Source organism: Phaseolus vulgaris, chromosome 5 (assembly GCF_051622355.1).
Source record: "Phaseolus vulgaris cultivar YP4 chromosome 5, ASM5162235v1, whole genome shotgun sequence".
NCBI classification, from domain to species: Eukaryota; Viridiplantae; Streptophyta; class Magnoliopsida; order Fabales; family Fabaceae; genus Phaseolus; species Phaseolus vulgaris.
In genome coordinates this window covers 7,284,573-7,310,733 of record NC_143502.1, presented here as the reverse complement: position 1 = coordinate 7,310,733, position 26,161 = coordinate 7,284,573, and the positions used below count along the sequence as shown (strand labels likewise).

The 26,161-nt window shown below is 32.1% G+C and overlaps 2 protein-coding genes across 2 annotated transcripts; both read right to left on the bottom strand.

The window, feature by feature from the left end:
* Positions 1-7,259: 7,259 nt before the first annotated feature.
* Positions 7,260-8,589, bottom strand: LOC137835020 (putative glutathione S-transferase). Its single transcript, XM_068643311.2, has 2 exons — positions 8,214-8,589; positions 7,260-7,873 (listed from the first exon to the last, which is right to left on the bottom strand). Exons 1-2 carry the CDS (start codon positions 8,532-8,534, stop codon positions 7,526-7,528), a joined length of 669 nt encoding a protein of 222 aa, XP_068499412.1. The 5' UTR covers positions 8,535-8,589; the 3' UTR covers positions 7,260-7,525.
* A 10,199-nt stretch (positions 8,590-18,788) lies between these two features.
* On the bottom strand, positions 18,789-20,195 carry LOC137835019 (putative glutathione S-transferase). The gene is made up of 2 exons (XM_068643310.2): positions 19,808-20,195; positions 18,789-19,472 (listed from the first exon to the last, which is right to left on the bottom strand). Exons 1-2 carry the CDS (start codon positions 20,126-20,128, stop codon positions 19,125-19,127), a joined length of 669 nt encoding a protein of 222 aa, XP_068499411.1. The 5' UTR covers positions 20,129-20,195; the 3' UTR covers positions 18,789-19,124.
* Between the last annotated feature and the right edge of the window lie 5,966 nt (positions 20,196-26,161).

Sequence of the window (26,161 nt, the reverse complement as noted above, 5' to 3'; positions counted from 1 at the left end):
TCCCTTTTAAGTGTTTCATTCCACAAATTATCCTTCTTATTTTCTAATGTCACCACAAGAGTACCTTATCAATTCTCCCATCAACACCTATTATACTATCTTTAAGAAATAAGATGAAGTAGTAACAATTTCCTCTCCCACTTAGAAGCAAGAAATAAAAATTAAGAAAATCTTAATTCAGAAAGGATAACTTCAAATGGAATATTATATGGCAAAACCAAAAGAGATTCAAGAAAAGACAAGAAAAAAATTAAAGAAAATTTAAAAGGAAAGCACTCAAATTGAACTAAAGAATAGGTCTAGAATGAGAATGTTAAAACTAAAAATTAAAACAAGTTGCATCATGAACATTTAGGACAGATTCAGTTGCATTAAAATGGAAATAAAATCAAGAGAAATTTACTCAAAGATGAATAGCACACAATGTCACGTAATCAATTAGAAAACTAATTAGAGCATCTAATAGTCTGAAACATTGTGTGAGTTATCCTATACTTTGTTTTTCTTTCTCTATATTGTTCGATTAGTCTTTTAGTTTTGTTTTTAGAATTTTTTTCTTGTTATCATTTTAGGAGGCCATACATTTCATATTTCTACACTTGTTTACATTTTTTTTACGAATAACTCAACTAAAAATCAATTCCACTCCAATTCAACTGACAAGTGCATGTATCATGATCGAGACAAAAATTCAACCCAAAATTAATGAAAATCTCTCAAAACTCTCTCGGCACACTGCAATTTAATTGTTTAAGAAAATTTTCAAAACTTTGTTGGAAACTAAAAGAAAATAAAAGTTCAAAAAAAGAAGAAGCTAGCAAACAATTAGGTTGTGTTATAAACTTAAGCAAATTGTGTAAAACTTATATGAACTACGTCTAAGGAATTGATGAACAATTAAAGAACTAAACAAAACTCTAAACATAATTGGAAGGTTCATACATTTAAATCTATGTAATGTGAAAAAGAACCAAATTTAAATTGGACTAACAAAGCATGCAATAGGAAACCTAGACATTGTATTGATATAAGAAACTTTTACGCTAAGAATTGAATCAATTAAGCAACAAAATTGATATGTGCTAAAAAGGAATTTAAAATATCCTAAAAGTGAAAGGAAATTAAGAGTAAGACAAGAAGCAAACACACAAAGAAAGAAAACTTAGTTGTTGAAAACCTCCAAGTCTGACTCTTGATGCCAAAATGATGGAAGCATCTCCATGTGTTCAGTAAAAGACCTAGAAAATTGTTAAAACATTCAAGGAAGGAAAGGAGAATATTACTTCCATTTAAAGACCCCAAGAACAAGATGGTATAATCCAAGAAGACAAATAGATGACTAAGGACTCAAGAGACAATTCACACGGTGAGCAGTCATCTCAGCAATCAAGTCAAGACTCCACCAAGATCCGACAGGCCTTACCAGAAGAGGAACGTGGCATACACCAGAACATCAACTGTTCTTTCTTCTGGTCTTCTTAAAAATAAAAATATGTTGTAAATAATTTGGGCTCACTTTGGGGGTCCAAATAGTATAATAGGCCAGAGTAGGTACATTTAGCACAATAGGGGGTGCATTTATCATTTTAACTTGTACGTAGTCCATTAGGGTTACAATGTAGCCTTAGCTTCTAGAAGCTATGCCTAAGGGATGGTTTTGACCATGGTCAACACCCTAGGCAACCCCTCTCCCCTTCCTTTTCTACCCCTCACTCATCTTGCCCTCCAAGTCACTCCTTCCTATATAAAGGGTGCCTTCTTCCATGTATTTACACATTGAAATTTGAAGTAAAGAAACTCTACTTGAGTGAATTTGTGAGTAAGAGTATTTCTTTTATACGGGTCTTATCTTGGGTGGGTAATATCCCAAGTGGCAGCTTTGGGTCTTATCTTGGGTGGGTAATATCTCAAGTGGCGGCTCTTGCACCACTCATCTTGGAGTTCCTCTACTCCGAGTGGCGTGACATCTTCCATTCTCCCTAAGCTTTCTTATCCCTTCATCTTTTCTATTTTATTCTCTCTTTTGCGCCACTCTTACCTCTCATCTTCGTTCTCTTATCTTCTTTATTTTTAGTCCATATATTGTCATCTTCATCTTTGTTCATGTTAGCTTCCGCACCTTCATCATCATAATCACCATATATTTGTGTTTTTCTATTTTCCCTTCTGAAGTGAACCTTCACACTTACTTAACCACTTGGTTAAGTTCGTGTCCAGTGGGAATCTTGTTAGGGTTCTCACCTAAAATTGGTAAACCCAAAAATCATAAACAAAGTGAAACTTTTAAAATGTGCAATCTTAAAATTAACTCACATCACAAGAAGATAACAAATAAGTCATTCAATTTAAATTCAATCAATGTAAAAATTACAAGAGTCGAAGGGCTCTGTATATAGATGTTGGAGCTGCTCTTGCACTACATGACTCAAGGAATATGAGACTATTTTACAAGGCAAAAATGCATCTGTACTTTGTAAGGAAAATCGACTCTCCAAGGTGTATTCATTCCACTTCAAGAAAAATTTTCTTCTTTCGGGCTTTTATAAGCGTTTCTTCTTGAAGGACTAATGCTCAACCATTTGGTGCTAGGCTGTAGCCATGCATTGATCTCCTAAGTTAGGGTTTTAATTTCCCTAATTACTAATTAGGAGGCTGACATGGTCAAAACCTAACTTCCATAATTTATATTTTTGTATAACAAGAAAAATTATGAGTTGATTTTCTCAATTGAGTTACAGAAGTACAAAGAAAGTGGATACTAAGTAATTATTTTTATTAAAAAACAAATTTTAGACAAATTTACCAGTATATATTTTTTACACCAAGTAACTTACATACAAATTCTTTACATATAAATTTACATACGAATTTATAATTTTTTAATTAAAAATTATTTTCACACTAATTTATAGACAAACATTTTTTTCATTAGGTAACCTACATACAAATTTACATACATATGAATTATTTAAATACGAATTATTTCATCAGTAATCTCACGCATAAATATTTTTCTGATTTTTTAAATGTAAATATATTGACAATTACAACAATTGGTAATCCATAGATTTCTTATGTAGGAATGATATTTCCATTACTAAACATATTCATAATATTACATACGTCATTTAGATTTGGGTATTACTCATAATAATTACCTACAGATTATTTCATAGATAATGTACCGACCTGTCTCCGGGCGTTGACCAGAGTCAAAGTCAAAGTCAAACATATGGCGGGATCCACCAAAGGGGACCCCAAGGAGGAAAGTTAGAGTTGACCGCTTTGGGCGTCGCCAGGTGTGGACGTCGCCAGGTTGAGGCGTCTCCCATACTAGAGGCGCGACTTGTTCTACTAAGAGTATGTTCAGGCGTCGATGCTGCCATCCCCCGATACCCATGAGTAGGGAAGACCGTGGAGGGGATGACACAATAAGAGGCCACGGTGCGGACAAGGAGGCCTCGGACCCCGGTACCCAAGAACAGTAATAAGGGACAAAGAAAGGTGGCTTCAAGGCCATATCCCTAGTACCAGTAGGGAGTAACCTGACTCGTGAAGTACCCACGCCACCTCTGGAGAATCCTTGGGATAGATATAACCCGGGAGAGGGCCACACCCCAGGGGTAATCCACGTACGTGGTACTAGAGGAAGGCAGATACACTCCCAGGGCAAGTGACTAGAAGGTGGGGCGCATGAGTTGGCACCCAAACAATCACCCCTTGCGCCAGATGCACTTCGAGGAAGGAAGATTTACACGCTGGGATTTCCCTAAGTTGGGTTACAGCGTTGTAAGGCCTTTCACGTGGATTCGCGATTAAGTCAGAAAGGGCCACGTGGCAGTAAGCACTAAAACCCAAGGTACATAAGCTTCTCTGAAAGCTTAGGGAGGTACGTTTTACTCATTACACACACACTCTAATCATTTGCTCGCTTACTCACTGTACGCACGAGTGATTGGGGGGAGAGAGAGAAGTTAGTTACAATTCAGTTACACACCTTCAAAGCATTCAGTTACGGTGCTCCGATATGGAGGTGCTTGGTGTTTTCTGCTCGCTGACTTGATCGTCGGAGTGCAAACGGCCGCGAGGGCGCCCTTTTGCTCACTCCTTTTCAGGTGTTCACGACGGAGTAGGGTGAAGATCTGAGTTGGAGACGAAGGAATCCTTGTTCACGAGTCAAGGCAACGCACAAAGATCTTTTCGGTCAACCGCCAGGAACAGATAACATTACTGACGCCAAGATTTTCTTATGTAAATGTACTTACGCTCTAATTTTCATATGGATTTATTTTCACATAGATAATTCATCGGTAATGTATAATTTGTGATGAAGGATTTGTGACTTACATATTTCTTTCGTCAGAATTTTTTTTTTTTTAAATATTATAAAGTTGCTTATTCTTTCATTCATTCCTCCGCTACTTATTTATAGGGCAAGTATATTTGGTTTCCCAATATTTCTACTTATTTATGGAGCAAGTATTTTTTATTTCCCAATATTTCTCCTACGAAAACCCTACTTTTATGGGTCTCCCATATAAGAAATGATCATTTGTCCAAATGGTTAAGTTGATACTTTTTATTTGGCTCTGGGTTCAAATCCTAACTCCAAGCAAAATAATAATATTATCAGTAAATTTTCCTATTCTCATTCTCTAATGTGGATGATTTCCTTTCTTTTATTAAGAGTGATGGTAGTCCTTTGCTTAATTTGATTAAACTGGTTGTGATAATTTTTTCTATTTAGATGATATGGCGTAATTGATGTTTCTAGGGCCATTTCGATCATTAAAGATCTCACTTGTCTAGTGGATAATTAGTCTAAAAGTTATATGCGAAATGATATGTTTGATTTCAAGGTATTTAAGTTTTTTGGTATTAATACTCGTAGTGGTAAAGTTCTATCTCATATTCCTGTTAGATGAGAGTTTCTTTCTCCAGATTGGGTTAAAATAAACACTAATGGTTCTACTAGGGGTTCTCCTGGTCTTGCTTCTTGTGGTGGTATTTTTCGTAGGAGTATGAGGAAGTTTATTGGTGATTTCTCTACTTTTCTTGATGTTTAGACTGCTTTGGTGGCTGAGTTTTATGGAGTTATACATGTTATTGAACAAACTCAAAAGATGGGTCTTACTAGTTTATCGCTTGAATGTTTTTTTTATCAGGAAAGAATAAAATATAATAAAAGAGATACTTCAGGGGTATCTAAACCCGTATACAGAATCCAAGAAACCCAAACCAACTAAGGGTATTGGTTTCTTGATAACAAAACAAAACTCATTCATAAAATGAATATCCCTTCCACCAACCCATAAAAGACTACACAAATGATCTAATGAGACTATTGTCTAAGATCCCCCAAAGTACCACAATTCAACACCCATTATACAACATTATGCAGCAGAACCATGTGGAATAATAATGATTGTGGATGCAGCAAAAACTTAAAACACAATGAGCATCTACTGCCTAAGCATACCCATAAAAATAAAACATAACAAAGTGTATTGGGTCTTACTACTTAATGGCTTGAATGTGATTCTGCCTTGATTTGTGATGCATTTAATGATAGAACTAATAATCCTTGGATGCTTTGTAATAGGTGGAACATTTGTCTTAACTACTGTGGGGAAATCAGGTTTAAGGTTTTTCATATTTTTCGTGAAGGGAGTGCATGTGTTGGTAAGCTTGGTAACTTAGGTTTTATTCATAGAGAGTATTTTCATCGGTATAATAGGCTTCCATTAGTCTTCTCTTCGAGTTCTTTATTAATAGGTATAGATTACATATGTACCATTTTTTTTAATATGAGTTTTGGTCTAGTTCCCCCATATTTTCTTGTATTTCCTTTCTTTTTTCTTTTAATAATATTTCTTTTGCATATGGTGACAAATGATTGTTGTTACTTGAGGTGTCAGCCTAACTAATATATGTCAAATTTCATAATAATTTCTAACATGAGAACTTAAAAAAGAACTCTACTTTTATGGAAAATTCTTCATAATTAAATCCTAACTGATAAATAAGTGCAATTGAAAGGCATTTTCTTTTGTTCAATATGCAGCTTATATAACAAGCAAGAGGAAAGCACGATGTTTTGAATGCCCAATTTGTAAACTTCCAATCTTGGCTTCAAGATATCTTTCTAGGTTTGATTTTCTTGTTTGGTCAAAATATTTTAACATTCTTCCGTAGGGCAGGAAATCCTCTTATCAAGAAGACTTGGTTAGTTGTAGTTTCCTACATTGTTCAGATGATCTTAAAGATGAGGAATTTTTCTTGCTTCCAACATTGGGTAACTTTTCACACTCCTTTTTATACAATGCATTGCAATATTTGTATGAAAAGTAATTCTATAAAGAAAAATATGAAAATGATATTATTAACTTTTCCATTTTGAAGACTTTTGATATTCAAACTAGACCAAGGAACAAAGATCAAATTAGGGAGGCATAAGTCATGTTGCTAGTGGAGGAATTTATTGGTGAAGTCGTGGTGATCATATACATGAATTTGTCTCGATGTTAAAAAATATCTTTTATGAATTGGTTGGTGTTATTCTTGTGGTTGAAATCTCAATTGAACGCAACTTCAGATGTATTTGGGTGATGTGTGACTCTTCATTAGTTTGCTAAGTTTTTTCTAACATTCAGATAAATCCTTAGTCTCTTAGAGGAAGGTGGATTGAATGTCTTGAGAACTATAAGACCCTGACATTTAAGTTTCTCTCATTTTTCTGGGAAGAAAATAGATGTCCCTCTTTGACTTTAGGTTTATATAAGTTGTATCCTTAAGGACTTTTGCTTTTGTGTTGAAAGATTTGGTTTGGTCCCATACTTTTTATACTTTTTTTTATATAGTGATGTATAACATGATTATATATAAAATTAATATAATAACTTATTAAAAGGAAGCTAATTCTTTTGTAGAGTTCATACTATATAACATATAATATATGGTATAAAGACAAGACTCTTTTGATTATTACCATCCTATAGTGATTATATACACACATATCAGAGATAGATGGAAATATGAAATGCCAGCAACAAGCTAGGGACATTATTAATAATTTGATGGTCTGATGAATCCATATATGGTAAAAAAATACTTATTATATGAAGTTTAATTTACACTTAAAATATATAATCATTTCTCTATATCCAAAATGTTGACTAAACATGATGTTACAAAACTCTTAATGAAGTTGGGAACTCGCAAGCTTGTTTTTAATCATGTTCCTATTGTATAAAGAAAGCAATAACAACCATGTTAAAACTTCGTTTCACTTCAAGTAACAAACACTGTCATCCACTGACTCAAGTATATGATAATACATAAAATACTAAATTACAATAAACACATGAAAGGTACATCCGAGGTTTCCCAAAAGCTACTACAGAAGACATGAACTTTGGCACATTCAAGTAGTGCCTTTTATTACATAAATTTTATTCAATGGAAAGGTTATGAATGAGGAATGGAAGCCAATACTTTATTATGATCATTAAGTTGAAACCTGAACCTACTGAATGCCTGATTTCTTTCTCATCTCCACAACAATCTCATGGATCTTATGTTGATCAGGAAGAGACTTAGCAACACTCTCTTTCTGGAGGCACCTCTTGGCCCAAGCAATAAACTTTGGACACTCACTCTCTAAGTTGAAAACCCCAAAAGTCTCATAGGCTTCAAACCAAGTGTAAAATGGTACAAGTGCTACATCCACAAAACCAAGATTGTCTCCTCCAAAATAAGTCTTGTCTCCCAGCTGTTCCTCCAACACTTTAAGGCCTTCTATGAACTCCTTCTTAGCAACTTCTTTTTCTTCTCCTTTTGATGTCCAAACAATCTTCCTTCCATTATCATATATCTATTTGACATTTCAGAATTAACACTCAATTAGATCATAAGAATGTAATAATGAGAAAAGGATAAACTTACAGACCTATTAATCTAATACTTTTTCCTACATCTTGCTAAAGAAGAACAAAACTCTCATAACCACTTAATATAAATTATGGAAATCACAGGATAAAAATCTCTAAAGAAAGTAGCTATTTCTATCCTAGTGGGGACCATCTTCCTTACATTATGCATCTCCCATATTCCAATACAACCAAACTATACATCATTATATACCATAATCATAACATAGTCAGCCCAAAAAGGTTGCAAGTAAGAATCAAAGCATTGAAGCACAAAAAGGTTACCTTCTTGTCAACATAGTCAGCCCAGAATCTAGCCTGAGCTCTCTGGTAAGGGTCAGAAGGTAACAAGGGAGTTCTGTCATGCCAAACCTCGTCAATGTACTGAACAACAATGAGAGATTCAGAAATGGGCTTGCCCTTGTGAATGAGAACAGGAATTTTCTTGTGAACTGGGTTCATTTGGAGGAGAAGAGGACTCTTGTTCTTCAAGTCCTCTTCTTTGTACTCATAGTTTATACCCTTTTCAGCAAGTGCGATCCTCACCCTCATTCCAAACGGACTTGGCCAGAAATCTAGCAGAACCACCTCATCTGCCATACTCATTCAACTTCAAGAACAGATAATAAAAGAAGAATCAAATAAGAAAGTGATTTCCATTGCAAAAGAAGAGTGAGGCCTTCATATTTATAGCTAGTTTTGAACTTTGAATTATTCAAATATAACTATTATAGTCAATGTAAGTTTGGCATAATTAAAGAATCATCTAGCTTAACTGCAAATAAGATTATTACATGTTGTTTTTGGTTCGCAGGTTCTGGAGTATTGAGATGCTACCATTGTTAATGTGTATTCTGGAATATTCTAAAGTGTTATTTTTTTATCTTAGCTTCTACACAGCACAAGCATGTTAATTTGAAAGGACATTCCATATCTAAATGTGACGAGGGCCAGAGTCCCTGCCAAACTGCACTAAACAAGATCGAGAACAAGTCCTCTTCCACGGTGCTATAATTTTTCACATCACATTCTATTTTCTACCACGTGTTCTCCTAACAATAAATTTAAAGATAAAAGATATTTATTTATTATACCAATTAAATTAGATATTATTTTAAAGACTAATTTTTTTTTTAAAATGATTTTTATTATTAATAAAAATCTATAAAATAGTTTTTAAATTGGTATCTAAATTAGTTACTAAATTTTTTTTAACTACTTACTATTTTAGTTTCTAAAGTAATATATAAAATATTTATAGAGACTAATTGGGAATATAAAGTAGTAAGTAGCTAATAGTTAATACTGATTTAGAAACTATTTTATAATTTTTTTTATCAATAATAAAAATTATTTTAAATATCAATAAAAAATTTAGTTTATAAAATACTTCTTATTTTAGTTGAATAATAACTAATTATTTTGTTATCTAAAATTAGTTTTTAAGTAATAGTTTTCATATATTTGGTATTATTAAGTTGTCTTGTTTTTATCTATTTTTAAGTAATTATTAATTTTAAAATGATTTTTAAGTTCTAATCTTGATGTTTTTAATATTATATTTAATTCTTTACAGTTAATTATAGTTAGTTTAGTATTAAAAGTAAAAGTGCTAAGTAGAATAAATATATTTTTCTTCGTTTTGTAAAATAATTCGTGGAGTTAGAAACAACCCAATTAATAAACAGTCAAAGTTATATGAATAATTTAAAAAGAAAAAGAAAGGAACTTGAGGTTGACCCGATGATGTAATCGCTTAGATCATAGTCTTTTGAAAACTTTAAGTAGAAATAGAAAGAAAAGAAAAGCATTGATTTTTAAACTGTAACCAAAAGCAACTTGAGTTGCATCCGATGATGTTGTAATGGCTTAGATCATAGTTTTATAATACATCAAATACAAATAAAATGAAAACCCAACATTATTTTTGTTTTTATTTGTCATATCTGAAATATAAAATATGTATAATAATATTTTAGATTTCGTAAATTATGTTTTTGGTGTCTTGTGTTTTAAGCGACATTTTTAATTTTCAAATGCTTAAATAAATCTTTGATTAAAAAAGACAATCTACTTAAATAAATATCTTGGTAGTGTGGCATAATATATATATATATATATATATATATATTTACAAAAATAGTATTTCTTTTATAATTATGTAAATAATAGTTTTAATAAGGTACAACTTTAAGACTTTGATGTATATTTTTTTATTATTAGTAAATATTTTACTAATAATAAAGGTTTATTATGAGTATATTTTTATAATTATGAAAAATTGTTTCTTAAGGTCTAATTTTTTAAGCGAGTATCTAACTCGTAACAAACTAAACTTGAATTACATTTTTTTTGGATAAATAGTTAAACTTGAATTATATTTATTTGTTTAGAATAAGTATTTATATATTTAGTTTTTATATAATAAGAAAAAAAAGAAAAACAATTTTATTATAAAAAATTAATTATATATTTTTGTTTATACTCTGTTAATGATTGAGGTAAATGACAAAGTGTTTGATCTTTAGTAATTTTCATGTGTTATTAAAGATAAAATTAACATTAATAACGTTAATTTTAAACTAACAAAATTAAAAAAATTATATTAAGACTATTTTTTTATTGTACTAAAAATAAAATTTATAAATACTTATTGTACAAAATTTATAAACATTTATGATTTTGATTAAGTGTTGAAAATAATTGTAGACATTGTTATGCTTTATTTTTAAGATGAAACCTTATTTTAACAACTGATCAGATAAGATGTAATTGTTTCGTCTGACAAACGATACAACATTGTGGAGTCTTATCATTATATCTGATAAAGATTTTATTCTACACAAAACATACATGTTTATTCTAAGCTCGCACTAGACAAAAACATATATGTTTATTTTATGTTATAGGGAATGACGGTTGCTTTCGTATGTTAAAGAAGATTTTGCAAACACAAGTTATATCAAAGGATCTCTTGGATAAATACTTAAATTTGTTTTTCTTCAAATATGTCGCGATGCTAGCATTGAAAATTATGGAAAGACTATTTACTTCATATAACTTTATGCTTTAAACAAAGTCAACCAAAGGCACAATGTCAAAGAAGGGATAAACACATCCCATCTATTAGGTGGTTATGTTAAAGAGTAACATGACATTTAATGTTGCATGGAGTGCATTTAATGCACAATCCACTTTCGAACTCGTCAAATTGCAGAAAGAACATTCAAAAGAGTTGAAGTTGTTCAATGGCCAAAAATGGATTTACAACGAATGCTTTTTTAAAGCTTATATAAAGCAATTTAAGAAGAAAAAAAAAGGACCATGTTGCATTGTACTGAAATATTGCTAAAATTTATACGCCCATCAAAATTTTCATAAAGAAAATTATCCGTGTTTAATTAGAAAGCTAGAGGAAAGTGCACAAAGCTTGTATACGTCTATAGCGATAATCCTCTCTAGTGAGCAACTGTGTTATCTGTTGATCTCCACTCAGAAATTTTTTGTATCTTAGCCAGAAATGGCTATTTCGTAAAGAATACTCGATTATTAATTAGGATTAGTTTTTTTATCAGCAAGAAAAAATAAATAAATATGATCCACTTCAGGGGTGGACCAACCCTAAAACATAGCATAGTGAAGGGCAAACCTCTCTCCCTACCAAAGCACAACCCAACAAAATGCCTACAACTACCTACCAAACAAACAACCCCAACCAAGCCTTCAAACTAAGAATAACTTGAACGCCTACCTCTTAAAGCCCTCTCAATATCAAGCACCCCTCAACAACACAAAGAAAGCAACCCAACCAACCTAAAACAACCACAAGCTTTTAATCAAATAATACATACCAGGGGTTCTAGGCACCAATCAGAGAAGGAAAAACATACCGAAGGAACTTTAGAGGAAACCCAAGACCAAACCTTTAATTGAGCCGAGGAGAAAATTTCAGAATGGTCGAGCACTCCACCTTTATAGATGCAATTGTTTCTATGCCTCCAAATGACACTGACTAGTGCAACCCAAATACTTCCCAAGATTAGATTAACCGACGTAGGCGCATCGAGTAACTTAAACTGGGTAAAATGCGAAGTAGGATCAAGATGGTCTACCAAACTCACTCCTAACCAAGCGTAGCAAAGATTCCAAATAAGTCGGGACACTCTGCGGCCAACAAAAAGATGACTTGTCGTCTCCTCAAACGCTCCACAAAGACAACAATGATTATTTGGTTAGAAATGTAGGCCTTAAACAAGAGTGGGAGTGAATTGTTTATAAAATATTTTCGCAAATGTTAAAGGTTGATTGAAAGACAATGAGGAATCAATCAATTAGAAATCAGTTTAGCCAAGTTCAAAAATGTTTTTAATGTGATTGTAGAAAATCAACCGGTTGTTTTTGCGAAATAATCAGTTGTTTATACCATCAGTGTTAAAAACAAAGCAAAAAAAAAAATTAAAAGAGAGAAAGGATAGAGAAATTAACACAAAGAGTTTTATACAGGTTCACTCTTTACCAAGAGCTACATTCAATCCTCAACAACCACTGAGAATTCACTAAACAATTAAAAACCTTGATTACACACACAACACACCAAAATGGTGATCTTGAACCCATCAAGAACATACACTACCTTTGGCAAATACACCACATATTTCAGAACTGGTGTGGTTTTATGTGTTGTATTGCTGCTGCTACACTCTGGTGTTATCTGGTTTTATCATGGTTTAAATTCTGTTGCTACGATGCTCTTATTCATCATAGTTTTGCTGCACACAAGTCTAATTTTGGCACTAATTTTTATGGTTATTTGACTGGTTTTTCTGCTTAAAGGCTTATGCAGAAAACTGGTTTTGTGTGCCTTGGTATCCTACTGGTATACTTGCTTTGTATATGCACAAATTCTGTTTTGCAGGATCTATCAAGTTAAAAAAAAAACAACACAAACAAACCAGGGATTTGTCTTCATTAAATAGGGGGAGACTGTTGAACAAGATGCTTTGATGTCTCCAAATCCAAGAGAAAAGCTTGAAGACCTTGCTGCTGGGTGTGTGTGTGTGTTGTCTAGTTGTTTGAAACTTGTTAATTCACTCCTTAAGATGATCCAAGTTCATTTGAATCTTTAACCTTTTGAAAAGATGAGTTTTCTAAAATGTTGTTGAAATTTCAACAGGTTGTTTTTCGAAACAACATGTTAACAGGTTGAAATTTCGAAACAACAAGTTGTTTTACCTTAGCAGTTTTTGAAAAGGATGACTTTGCTGTCAAGTCAATTCAACCGATTGTTTCGACAAAACAATCGATTGTTTTTCTGAAAACCTTAACAGAATTCTGTTAAGTGGTTTTAATATGCTTTAAATGACTCTAACTACCTTGGCTCCTTTATTAAATATTTTTGACCACTTGGTTGGTCTATATAAAGGTGGTTTTACGCTCCTAATCTTGGTGTAAGAGAAAGAGTTTATCAAAACAATTTTTCCAAGATTTGAAAGAGCTTTGGATCATTCTTAAGTGTGTGGAATAGGATTGGGTTGTAATTCTGAACTTTAAGCTTTGTAATACCCAGGTGTATTCTATTCCCTTCTTCCTTGATTACTGTATTTCTGTATTTGTGTTGCCAAGGAGTGTTGTGTGTTCTTGAGGTGTTCAAGATCAACATTCTTGGTGTGGTATGTCAAAGGTAGTGTGTTTCTTGAGGGGTTCCAGGTCACTACTTTGGTGTGTGGTGTTTGTAATCTGGTTTTGATTGCATAGTGGTTTACCCAGTGGTTTCTGGGAACTGGATGTAGCTCTTGGTGTAAGAGTGAACCAGTATAAATTGCTTGTGTTCTTATCTCTTACCCTTAACTCTTTAAATTCTGTTTTTAAGTTGTTTGAGTTCTAACTAGTATAAACAACCGATTGTTTTTCTGATATCATCTTAAAACAGTTTTGGGTCTTTGTTTCCTTGATTCTTTTCTCTGTAATTCAGCATTGAATTTCATTATACCTTCAAAGTTTGAGAAAATCTCTTATAAACAATTCACCCCCCTCTTGTTTAAGGCCATATATTCTAACAATTGGCATCAAGAGCTTGGTTCTTGAAAGATATTCAAGTTTGATCATAAAAACATTTTTCTTATGGCTAAAAAATTACCTTTTGGGGAGGGTGCCTCAATAAACAGGCCACCTTTATTTTGTGGTTTGAACTATTAGTTTTGGAAGGTTAGAATGAAAATCTTTGTTGAATCACTTGATAGAGGAGTTTGGGATGCAATAGAAAATGGTCCTTTTATTCCTATGTTTGAAAAAGATGATGTTTTGTTTGAAAAACCTTGGTCCCAATGGACTAAGAGTGAAAGTGAAAGAGCACAATATGATTGTATTGCAAAAAATATTATCACCTCTGCCTTAAATTCTAATGAGTTTTTCAGGGTCTCAAAATGTGGATTTGTTAGGGAGATGCGGGATACACTTGAAGTAACTCATGAGGGAACCAATGAAATAAAGAGAGCAAGGAGAAGAAGTCAAGCAAGAAGGAAAATAAAGCAAAATAAAAAAGAAGTCAATATGTGTTTGATGACCAAGGAAGAAGATGATGCAAGTAGTGTAAGTTCTTGTAATTATTTAAATGCTGAAAATTATAGTCAACTTCTTCAAGCTTTTAAAGAAACACATGAGGAAGCTAACCGATTGGTAATCTTTAACAACCAGTTAAAAGGGTTGAATAACTGGCTTGAAAACAGAGCCAAGGCTCTAGAAGAAGAGTTGGAGAATTCAAAAACTGATTTTGAAAATCTATAAATGCTTTACAAGAACTCTTCTTGCAAGTGTGACTCTCTTGTTTGTGAAAATTGTGATTCTCTTGAAAAGAAGGTTCACTACCTTGTGAAAACTGTGGATAGACTTTCAAAGGGTAAATCCAACTTTGAGACTGTCTTGGGATCTCAAAATTGTGTTTTTGGAAAAGCAGGTTTAGGTTTTAATCCACAGATCAAGAAAACCGAGTTTTCAAAGTCTTTTTCAAAACTGCCAGAAAAACAACTGATTGAAAAATCGAAACAACCAGTTGTTACATGCTTTTATTGCATGAAGAGAGGCCACTCAATTAGATTCTGCAATATTAAGATGTTTTTTGTTTCTAAAGGTATTTTGAAATGGGTTCCTAAGGTTTCCGAGGTTCCTAAGACTTCTACTAACATCATTGGACCCAAATTCATAAGGGGACCAAATCTTGCTTCTTAATGTTTTCTTGTAGGTATCCTTGGCAGCCAAGAATCACTTTTGGGCTTGAAGAATGACTGCTAAAGGGAAGAATATCAAGAGCAAAGACAATCTTTGTACCTACACTTTTCAATTGTATATGTCTTGCAAGGTTCTTTGAATGTCAAGAGACATCTTTGGCACACGCATAATGTTGATAAAAAAAAAACTTCAAAGAGGGTATGTGTTTTTTTATTTTCTCAATTTATGTAAGTGTGCCTTTTGACCATATGAACATCTCAAAGTCTTCTTTTTGGGTGAATCTATTGGGGTTCTCTGTGCAAAGGTATGAACAAATTGCATACTGCATTTCATTAATTTAAAAGGTAATTTTTGGTTATGAAAAATGTTCTTTTTGCTGTCACAGTAAAACAACCAATTGTTTTTTCAAAACAACCAATTGTTTTTTCAAAACAACCAATTGTTTTTTCAAAACAACCGATTGTTTTTCCTCTAACACCTTTATATTATGCTGCCAATTTTGCTTATGCATGATTAAACCATTCCTCTTTTTCAAATCTTGCTTTTAGACAAATATACATTGAGTGTGCCTCAGAGTATGATAATAAAAGATTATATCCACTTGTTTTCTTGAAAGCTCTATGACATGCTTTATTCTTGAAATGTCAAAATTGTTTGTACTGCTAAACTACTGTGTTATTATTCTGATTTCTGCTTTGTACAACCCTTCTCATTTTCTATTTGTAGATCAAATAGGGGGAGAATTTTATGCTTGATTTGGTTGTATAGTTAGCTTTAAATATGTGCATTATGTTTTTGCTATTCTGCACTTGAAAGCTCTTGAACACTTCATTTTTCTGGTTTTTCTACTAATGTTGTATATGCAGAAAACCAGTTTGTGTGTGTTTTGTTATCTTGCTGCTATACTTGCTTTGTATATGCATCAATTATGTGTTGCAGGACCTTTCAAGTATGGGTGCTATGATGAAGAATAATCAAAGTGATGCTTATGGTTCAAGAGCATACACCTTACTCAAATTCTTGACAAGTCAAAATTCATGACCTATGTAAAGTAAGTTGTATATGTTCATCCTATGCTTTTGGCTTCATAAGACCAAATGAACTTCTAAATATGTTGAGGTAATGCAAAGATATGAATGTATTTCATTATGCATTTCTCATCACTTTGAAAGATGATTTGCTTTGAAAAATAACATTTTTTTGTTGTCTCAGAAAAACAATTGATTGTTTGCACGAAACAACCGATTGTTATACCTCTGGCACATTTGAATAAAGATGTTATGATTTCTTATGCATGATTACAGTTGTTCCTTTTCTTTCATAACCCATTATGAGTCAAATATGCATTCTTTGTGCCTATGAATTAGATCATAAAGAGATATACTCTTTGTTTTCCTTGAAATTCAAAGCTTTTTATGAATGGCAACCACATTGGTGGTCATGGGATTGATGAATATTTGTGAATGTATCTTTGGAACGTCTGGAAGGTTTGCTCTTAACAGAAGAAAGAATATTTCAACCAAATCCACCTCTTGAGCAATCATTTGACCAACTTGAATGAAGAAAAGATAGGGGGAGAAACTTTGGTCTCCTTGCTGAAATTTCTGGGGTCTATGGTACTTTGATTCTGCTGTTGTCATAGCTCTGATACACCATAGATTTTGCTGCAATTTTGATATGGTATCACAGGTTTGTTGCTGCAATGGTGTTGCTACACATACTGGTATTCTGGTTTTTCTTAATCCTGTTTTTATCCCTTCTTTCATTCTATTTGTGAAAACAAATAGGGGGAGAATGGTGTGGTTTTATATGTTGTATTGCTGCTGCTACACTTTGGTGTTATCTGGTTTTCTCATGGTTTAAATTCTGCTGTTGCGATGCTCTAATTCACCATAGTTATTCTGCACACATGATATTGAACAAGCTCAAAAGATGGATCTTACTAGTTTATGATGTGATTCTGCCTTGATCTGTGATGCATTTACTACTCGAACTAATGTTCCTTGAATGCTTTGTAATAAGTGGAACACTTGTCTTAACTACTATGGGGAAATCAGGTTTATGGTTTTTCATATTTTTCGTTAAGGGAATGCATGTGTTGGTAAGCTTTGTAACTTAGGTTTTATTCATAGAGAGTATTTTCATCGGTATAATAGGCTTCCATTAGTCTTGTCTTAGAGTTCTTTATTAATAGGTATAGATTACATATATACCGTTTTTGTTAATATGAGTTTTGATCTAGTCCCCCATATTTTCTTGTATTTCCTCTCTTTTTCTTTTAATAATATTTTTTTCCATATGGTGACAGATAATTGTTGTTACTTGAGGTGTCAACCTAACTAAGATATGTCAAATTTCATAATAATGTCTAACATGAGAACTTAAAAAAAAAACTACTTTTATGGAAAATTCTTCATAATAAGATTCCAACTGATAAATAAGTGCAATTGAAAGGCATTTTTCTTTGTTCTATATGCAGCTCATATAACAAGCAAGAGGAAACTACGATGCTTTGAATGCCCAATTTGTAAACTTTCAATCTTGGATTCAAGATATCTTTCTAGGTTTGATTTCTCGTTTGGTCGAAATATTTTAATATTCTTCTGTAGGGCAGGAAATCCTCTTATCAAGGAGACTTGGTTAGTTTTAGTTTCCTACATTGTTCAGATGATCTTAAAGATGAGGAATTTTGCTTGCTTCCAACATTGGGTAACTTTTCACACTGCTTTTCATACAATGCATTGCTATATTTGTATGACAGGTAATACTATAAAAAAATATGAAAAATGATATTATTAACTTTTCCATTTTGAAGACTTTTGATATTCAAACTAGACCAAGAAACAAAGATCAAATTAGAGAGGCTTAAGTCATGTTGTTAGTGGAGGAATTTATAGGTGAATTCGTGGTGATCACATAGGTGAATTTGCCTCGATGTTAAAAAATCTCTTTTATGAATTGGTTGGTGTTATTCTTGTGGTTGAAATCTCAATTGAACGCAACTTCATATGTATTTGGGTGATGTGTGACTCTTCATTAGTTTGCTAAGTTTTTTCTAACATTCAAATAGATCCTTGGTCTCTTAGAGGAAGGTGGATTGAATGTCTTGTTTACTATAAGACCCTGACATTTAAGTTTCTCTCATTTTTTTTGGAAGAAAATAGATGTCCCTCTTTGACTTTAAGTTTATATAGGTTGTATCCTTAAGGAGTTTTGCTTTTGTTTGAAAGATTTGGTTTGGTCCCATACTTTTTATACCTGTTTTTTATATATATAACATGATTATATATAAATTAATATAATTATCTTTGAATAACTTATTAAAAGGAAGCTAATTCTTTTGCAGAGTTCAAGCTATATAATATATAATATATGGTAAAAAGACAAGTCTTTTTTAATTATTACCATCCTATAGTGATTATATAAACACACATCATAGGTAGATGGAAATATGAAATGCCAGCAACAAGCTAGGGACATTATTACATAATTCTGATGGTCCTGATGAATCCATATGTGGTAAAAAAATAGAAAAAAATGTACTTGTAACTTATTACATGAAGTTTAATTTACATTTAAAATATCATTTCTCCATATCCAAAATGTTGACTAAACATGATGTTACAAAAGTCTTAATGAAGTTGTGAACTCGCAAGCTTGTTTTTAATCATGTTCCTATTGTACAAAGAAAGCAATAACAATCGTGTTAAAAATTTGTTTCACTTCATGTAACAAACACTGTCATCCACCGACTCAAGTATATGATAATACATAAAATACTAAATTACAACAACCACATGAAAGGTACATCCGAGGTTTCCCAATAGCTACTATAGAAGACATGAACTTTGGCACATTCAAGTAGTGCCTTTTATTACATAAATTTTATTCAATGGAAAGGTTAAGAATGAGGAATGGAAGTCAATACTTTACTATGATCATTAAGCTGAAACCTAAACCTACTCAATGAACCTACTCAATGCCTGATTTCTTTCTCATCTCCACAACGATCTCATGGATCTTATGTTGATCAGGAAGAGACTTAGCAACACTCTCTTTCTGGAGGCACCTCTTGGCCCAAGCAATAAACTTAGGGCACTCACTCTCTAAGTTGAGGCCGCCAAAAGTCTCATAGGCTTCAAACCAAGTGTAAAATGGTACAAGTGCTACATCCATGAAACCAAGATTGTCTCCTCCAAAATAAGTCCTGTCTCCCAGTTGTTCCTCCAACACTTTAAGGGTTTCAATGAACTCCTTCTTAGCAACTTCGTTTTCTTCTCCTTTTGATGTCCAAAGAATCTTCCTTCCAAGATCATACATCTATTTGACATTTCAGAATTAACAATCAATCAGATCATAAAAGTGTAATAATGAGAAAAGGATCAACTTACACAACTATTAATCTAATACTTTTTCCTACATCTTGCTAAAGAAGAACAAAACTTTCATAACCACTTAATATAAATTATGGAAATCACAGGATAAAAAGATATGAAGAAAGTAGCTATGTCTATCCTAGTGGGGATCATCTTCCTTACATTATGCATCTCCCATTTTCCAATACAACCAAACTATACATCATTATATACCATAATCATAACAAAAGCTTCATGGTTGCAAGTAAGAATCAAAGCATTGAAGCACAAAAAGGATACCTTCTTGTCAACAAAGTCAGCCCAGAATCTAGCCTGAGCTCTCTGGTAAGGGTCAGAAGGTAACAAGGGAGTTCTGTCATGCCAAACCTCGTCAATGTACTGAACAACAATGAGAGATTCAGAAATGGGCTTGCCCTTGTGAATGAGAACCGGAATTTTCTTGTGAACTGGGTTCATTTGGAGGAGAAGAGGACTCTTGTTCTTCAAGTCCTCTTCTTTGTACTCATAATTTATACCCTTTTCAGCAAGTGCGATCCTCACCCTCATCCCAAACGGACTTGGCCAGAAATCTAGCAGAACCACCTCATCTGCCATACTCATTCAACTTCAAGAACAGATATGATAAAACAAGATTCAAAAAAGAAAGTGATTTGCATTGCAAAAGAGGAGTGAGACCTTCATATTTATAGCTAGTTTTGAACTTTGAATTATTCAAATATGACTATTATAGTCAATGTAAGCTTGGCATAATTAAAGAATCTTCTAGCTTTTAACTGCAAATAAGATTATTACATGTTCTTTTTAGTCGCAGGTTCTGGAGTATTGAGATGCTACCAATGTTAATGTGTATTCTGGAATATTCTCAAGCGTTATTTTCCGATCTTAGCTTCTACACAGCACAAGCATGTTCGTTTCAAGGTTCCAGGACCTTCCATGTGTAAATGTAACGAGGGCTAGAGTCCCTGCCAAATTGCACTCAACAAGATTGAGAACAAGTCGTCTTCCATGGTACTATAATTTTTCACATCACTTTCCAGTTTCTACCACGTGTTTTCCATTCTGTTTCTTCCACTATTTATCAATCCTATTTTTGGTATTATTAAGATATGCCTTTTTTTTGTCTTGTTTTTATCTTTTTCTTAGCATTTGTTAATTTTTAAATTATTTTTAAGTTCTACTCTTGATGTTTTTTAATATTATTTTAAATTATTTACAGTTAATTATGGTTAATTAGAATAAATATATTTTTCTTCGTTTTGTAAAATAATAATAATAATAAATTTTATATTTCATAACGAAAACACAAACCCGTAAGCCGTGGACTTAGAAAGAACCCAATTGATAAACAGTCAAAGTTATATGAATAATTTAAATAGAAAAAGAAAGAAAATTGAGGTTGACCCAATGATGTAATCGCTTAGATCATAATCTTTTGAATACTTTAAATAGAAATAGAAAGAAAAGTAAAGCATTGATTTTCAAACTGTAACCGAAAGCAACTTGACTTGTATCCGATGATGTTGTAATTGCTTAGATCATAGTTTTTATAATACATCAAATAGAAATAGAATGAAAACCGAAACATTATTTTTCATATTGTAACCAAAAGTAAATTGAGAACCCGATGTTGTAATTGCTTAGATCATGTTTAAAAAGTTGAATTCAAGAGTTCTTCAAAAGTTTTACAGACAGTTTTTTTTTTTTTCCATTTGTCATATCTTAAAAATAAAATATGTATAATAATATTTTAGATTTCGTAAATTGTGTTTTTGGTGTCTTGAGTTTTACGCGAAATTTTTAATTTTCAAATGCTTAAGTAAATCTTTGATTAAAAAGACAATCAACTTAAATAAATATCTTGGAAGTGTGGCGTAAAATATTATATATTATATATAATATTTTTTTATAATTATGTAATTTTATTTTTAAAAGGTACAAGTTTAAGACATTGATGTATATTTTTTTATTAATAGTAAATATTTTACTAATAATAAAGGTTTACTATAGTAATTTTTTATAATTATGAAAAATTGTTTTTTAAGGTGTAATTTTTTAAGCGAGTATCTAACTCATAACAAAATAAACTTGAATTATATATTTTTTTTATTAGGACAAATAGTTGATTCGGTTTAATAATTATATATTGAGATGTTAGTTTTTTATATAATAAGAAGAAAAAGAAGAATAATCTTGGTAAAAAATATTTTATCACATTATTTTTTTTTAATTCTATTAATTATTAAGGTAATTAAGAAAATGTTTGATCTATTAACTGTTGTATATTTATTAAAAGAAAAATTAACATTATTATGCAATTAATTTTGAAGAAGTTACTAGAGATTTTAAGTTTATAAAGAAAAAAACAAAGGGTAATACTCTGACAATTATAAAGATCAAACACATGTTTAATTACATTAATAAAGTTCTATAAAAATTAAAATTTAGGTATAATTATTTTTTAGTTCCTACATTAAAAACGAATAGTCAATGTATCCAATTTTATCGTTTCCGTCTAACATATAAACTCTACGTCTAATTTGAGTCCTCATCTTTCTTTTCCGAAACCTTCAAATTAGATTTTAAATCTTTAGATAGGTGTGGATTAGTTCTACAATTGGTTCTAGAAATCTTCAAATTGGTTATGCAACACCCTTCTCTTTTCCCATCCATTCTCCCCCATTGAACCTCATCTTCACCCTCACCAAACCCTCTTCTACTCTTTTCATCCGACGAAGGGCTTCACCTTCCTCGGCACCGGCTGCGCCTTTTACATGCATCCCTACTACACCATTATGGTTTTAATTGGGGATTAACATTTAATTGTTAGTGGGGCAAAAAGGAAAATTGAGGAATTTTTTTAGGTATATAAAGAATTTTAGGGTTTTTGAGTGAGGGGTACTGCAGAACATTGAAAATTAGATTTTGGGTATTGTAGAAGAACCTTAATTTTCTGAGTTAGTTTGAGTCCATGCCTCTTGTGCTTACCTTTTACTTCTCATTGAAATTAGAATCAGGTACACATAAAGAACACGTGAACACTAAAAATTGCGTAACAAAATCTAGATATGGTTCGTTATCTAATTTCGGAAATCAACACTTGGAGCAATCAATTTGAAGATTTAGGATCTTCAACACCTGGGTAAAGATTTTAGGATCCAATTTGAAGAATTTGGAAAAGAAAGATGATTCCAAATGCGACTCAGCTTACATATGGGTCCACTGTTCATAAATATGTCACTTTATTTTTCACATCATCATCTAATGTCGTTTATGCAAATTTAACAAAAAAATCAAATTACATATTTTTTTTTTTAAAAAAAAACTTATGACGAAATTGATTTTTTTAAAAAATTACTAGACAAAATTGACTATTGACCCTTAATATAGGGACCAAAAGGATAATTAATTACTAAGACTTTTTTTTCTCTTATTGTACTAAAACAAAATATGCAAATACCTATTGTAAAAACCAAATATTTACCTTTTCTAACATAAAGGCCTTTTGATCAATTTTGTAAATATATCATAAGTTTTTTTATTCTATCATTTTAATTAAATTACTCGCAAACTTTTTACTCATTTCTCTTTATTCTTCATTATCTTTCTTTCAATCTAAATATTTTTCTTAGGCTCGCTCAAGCAAGAGACAACTTGGCTAAGCAAGAATGCTCCAAAGAAAGGGTGTTTTGAATCAAGAATCTCACTTAAGTGAGATATGGTTTGCTTGAGTGAGTTTACTTTTTTTCAGGACAAGCTTGAGCCTAGCTTGAACAACTTTGGCTAACTTGAGTAAGATGTCACTAATCCAAAGATCGAAAAAGAGTTATATATGAAGATAAATAGGAAAAAAAAGGAGTTATTGAAACCCTTGAAGCTTAAAGTGAAGAAAAATAAGCTATCAACTTTCTTCTCTTGCTTTCCATCATTTTTTGCTGCTTCTAATGGCTACCATGAGTAGCTAACTTCCTTTCTTTGGTATTGAATGTAATATTTTCAAACTCTTATGTATTTTTGTGATATTTATATATAGTATTTTGTTCCTACTTGATATGGGTATTTTCATTTCATGGAATGGGTGTGATTCTGGAGATGTAGTTCATACCCAAAAAAGTTCATCTACTTCAATAATCTAGAATATTTCGATTATCCCCTTGACAAGGTTTTTGGTCCAATGGAATGGGTGTAATTCCTAACTCCAAGGAACTATTGGAACCATGAGGCTAACGGTTGATTTTTGTCTAATTCACAAGTTATTGAATATGGCTTTGTTGGAAAAGTAGTTAGGAAGATGATTGAAGTCTCAACAAGAACCATAACAAGTGCTTACAGCCTAAAGGATGAATGAGTCATGTTTTTAGGTTCTTGGGATGATAACTTATTAGTTGAAGAGATAGACACCATCCTATATGGTGTTTTCCGACCGACTAACATGTCTAATTTCATTATTTAAGGCTTACTAAAGAGAATGAATATTGACCCATTGGATAGGATGATTCATAACACTTTCTTCAATAACTCCTGTGTGCTAGCATTGCTACCTTTTAGTCAAATTCAAGGAAAGGTTCACTGTCAAAGAAGAAATAAGTACATCCAGCTACTAGGATGTCCAATAAAGAAGAAAAAAGCAATTAATGTGTATTTAATGCATCATTCACGGTCAAGCTCATGAGAACGACATTCAAGTGAGTTGAAGCTATTCAACAGCCAAAAATGAATTTTTTACAGCTATATCTTCAACACTTATTTAAAGTAATTCATCAAGAAGAAGAGAGAAACAACGTTGCATACTTCCGAAACACTGCTCAAATTTTTTGTGCCCCAAAAAATTTTAATAGAAAACATTGTTCGTGTTCACTTAGCAAATAAGAAGAGAATCCATAGACCTTGCATATGTTGAAATATGTTATCCATCTCCAGTGAGCAGCCTTGTGATCTATTGATCACTACTAAGATTTTTTTTTTTTATCTTAATGAGGAGTAACTTCTTAGTAAATAATATTCAATTATTCATTAGAAGTGACTATTGTTCAAAATTATTTTTAAATGGATAGTCAAAAGTGATTGATGTTTAAAGGGCTATTTCAAGAGCACCTTAGAGAAATAATGTTTTGACACTCTTAAGAAAATACATCCATCTAACAACCAACTTTAATAATATAATAATATATAAGGATTTTAAATTAATAAAAATGAATATTTTTATTTTATTGATATCCAGTGAATGTATTTTGTCTTTTAATGGTATCTATAGAAAAAGATAGAAAAAATTTAAGGGTAAAGTAGTAAAATGATAGAGGGGCAAAAGGGTAAAAGCATATGTGCATAAGAAAAACTTAAACAAAGAATTGAGCCTCCATTGTGTGTGTTTTGGAAAGAAGAAAAAGAAAAGAAATCTGATGGGTCTGGCATGTAAGCTGCAACAATTGGAGGAGAAGAAGAAGGAATTAATAGCAAGCAACAAGGTAAAAGGAAACTATCTTTTTATTTCTATTATTGTATTATTACCTTTAGAATAAAGAGATGTTCCCCTTTTTAAGGGTTTTACAAAAAACTAAAATAAAAAACTATATATGTGTGGATATGTGCGAATATGTGTGTTCCTTTCTCAATATCCTCCACTCAAGTTGGATGATGTATATTCATCATACCAAGCTGGTTTACAAAATTTTGGAAGGGAACCCGTTGTAAGGTTTTCGTAAACATGTTCGCTAGTTGATCAGAAGATTGAATAGGTAGGAAACGTAGGTGTTTGTCCTGTATTTTCTCATAAATCACATGGTAGTTAATGTCAATGTGTTGCGTTCTTTCATGAAAGCTAGGATTATAAGCTATGTGGCAAGCCGATTGATTATCACAATAGAGAGTACTAGGATCACGAGTTTGTACATGAAGGTCACGAAGTATATAGTTGATCCATTGTAGTTCACAAGCAATAGTCGTAAGTGCTCTGTATTCTGCTTCAGAAGAAGACTGAGAAACAGTGTGTTGTTTCTTTCTTTTACAGGAAATAAGATAGTAGCCTAGGAAAATGCAATAGCCGGTGGTAGAACGTCTTGTGTTAGGACAAGATGCCCAATCCGAGTCACTGAAGGCCTTAATGTGAACTTCATATTCACTATTAAAAAATAACCCATGCGCAGGATTAGCTTTGATGTAGCGTAGTATGTTGCACAACTTGTTGGTGATGAACTGTAGGTTCTAGAACAAATTGGTTAAGTAGTTGGACAACAAAGGTTACATCAAGTCTAATGTTGGTGAGATATAGGAGTTTTCCAATTAGTCTTCTATAGGGATTGCGATTATGAAGTTTATCTACAATTTCTAACAAAAATTTAGTGTTCGACATAAGAGGAGTCAAACAAGGTTTACTTCCTAGCATTCCAGTTTCTTCCAAAATGTCAAAAGCGTATTTCCTTTGACATAAATGAATTCCTTTCTTAGATCTGGCAACTTTAAGACCCAAGAAGTATTTTAGTTCACCAAGATCTTTTATATTAAAAGAATAATTTAGGAAATATTTGTTTTTTTCAATTTCTTGTAATGAATCTCCAGCAAGAATAATATCGTCTACATAAACAAGTAAAATGGAGAGAGAATTTTTAGTTTTTCTAGTAAAAAGAGAATAATTAGACA

Excerpts from the sequence above, each read along its gene's own strand:
- LOC137835020 (XM_068643311.2), bottom strand. The coding sequence starts at position 8,534 with ATGAGTATGGCAGATGAGGTGGTTCTGCTAGATTTCTGGCCAAGTCCG. Across the intron at positions 7,874-8,213 it reads CTGACTATGTTGACAAGAAG|ATATATGATAATGGAAGGAA; the intron begins GTAACCTTTTTG and ends AATGTCAAATAG.
- LOC137835019 (XM_068643310.2), bottom strand. The coding sequence starts at position 20,128 with ATGAGTATGGCAGATGAGGTGGTTCTGCTAGATTTCTGGCCAAGTCCG. Across the intron at positions 19,473-19,807 it reads CTGACTTTGTTGACAAGAAG|ATGTATGATCTTGGAAGGAA; the intron begins GTATCCTTTTTG and ends AATGTCAAATAG.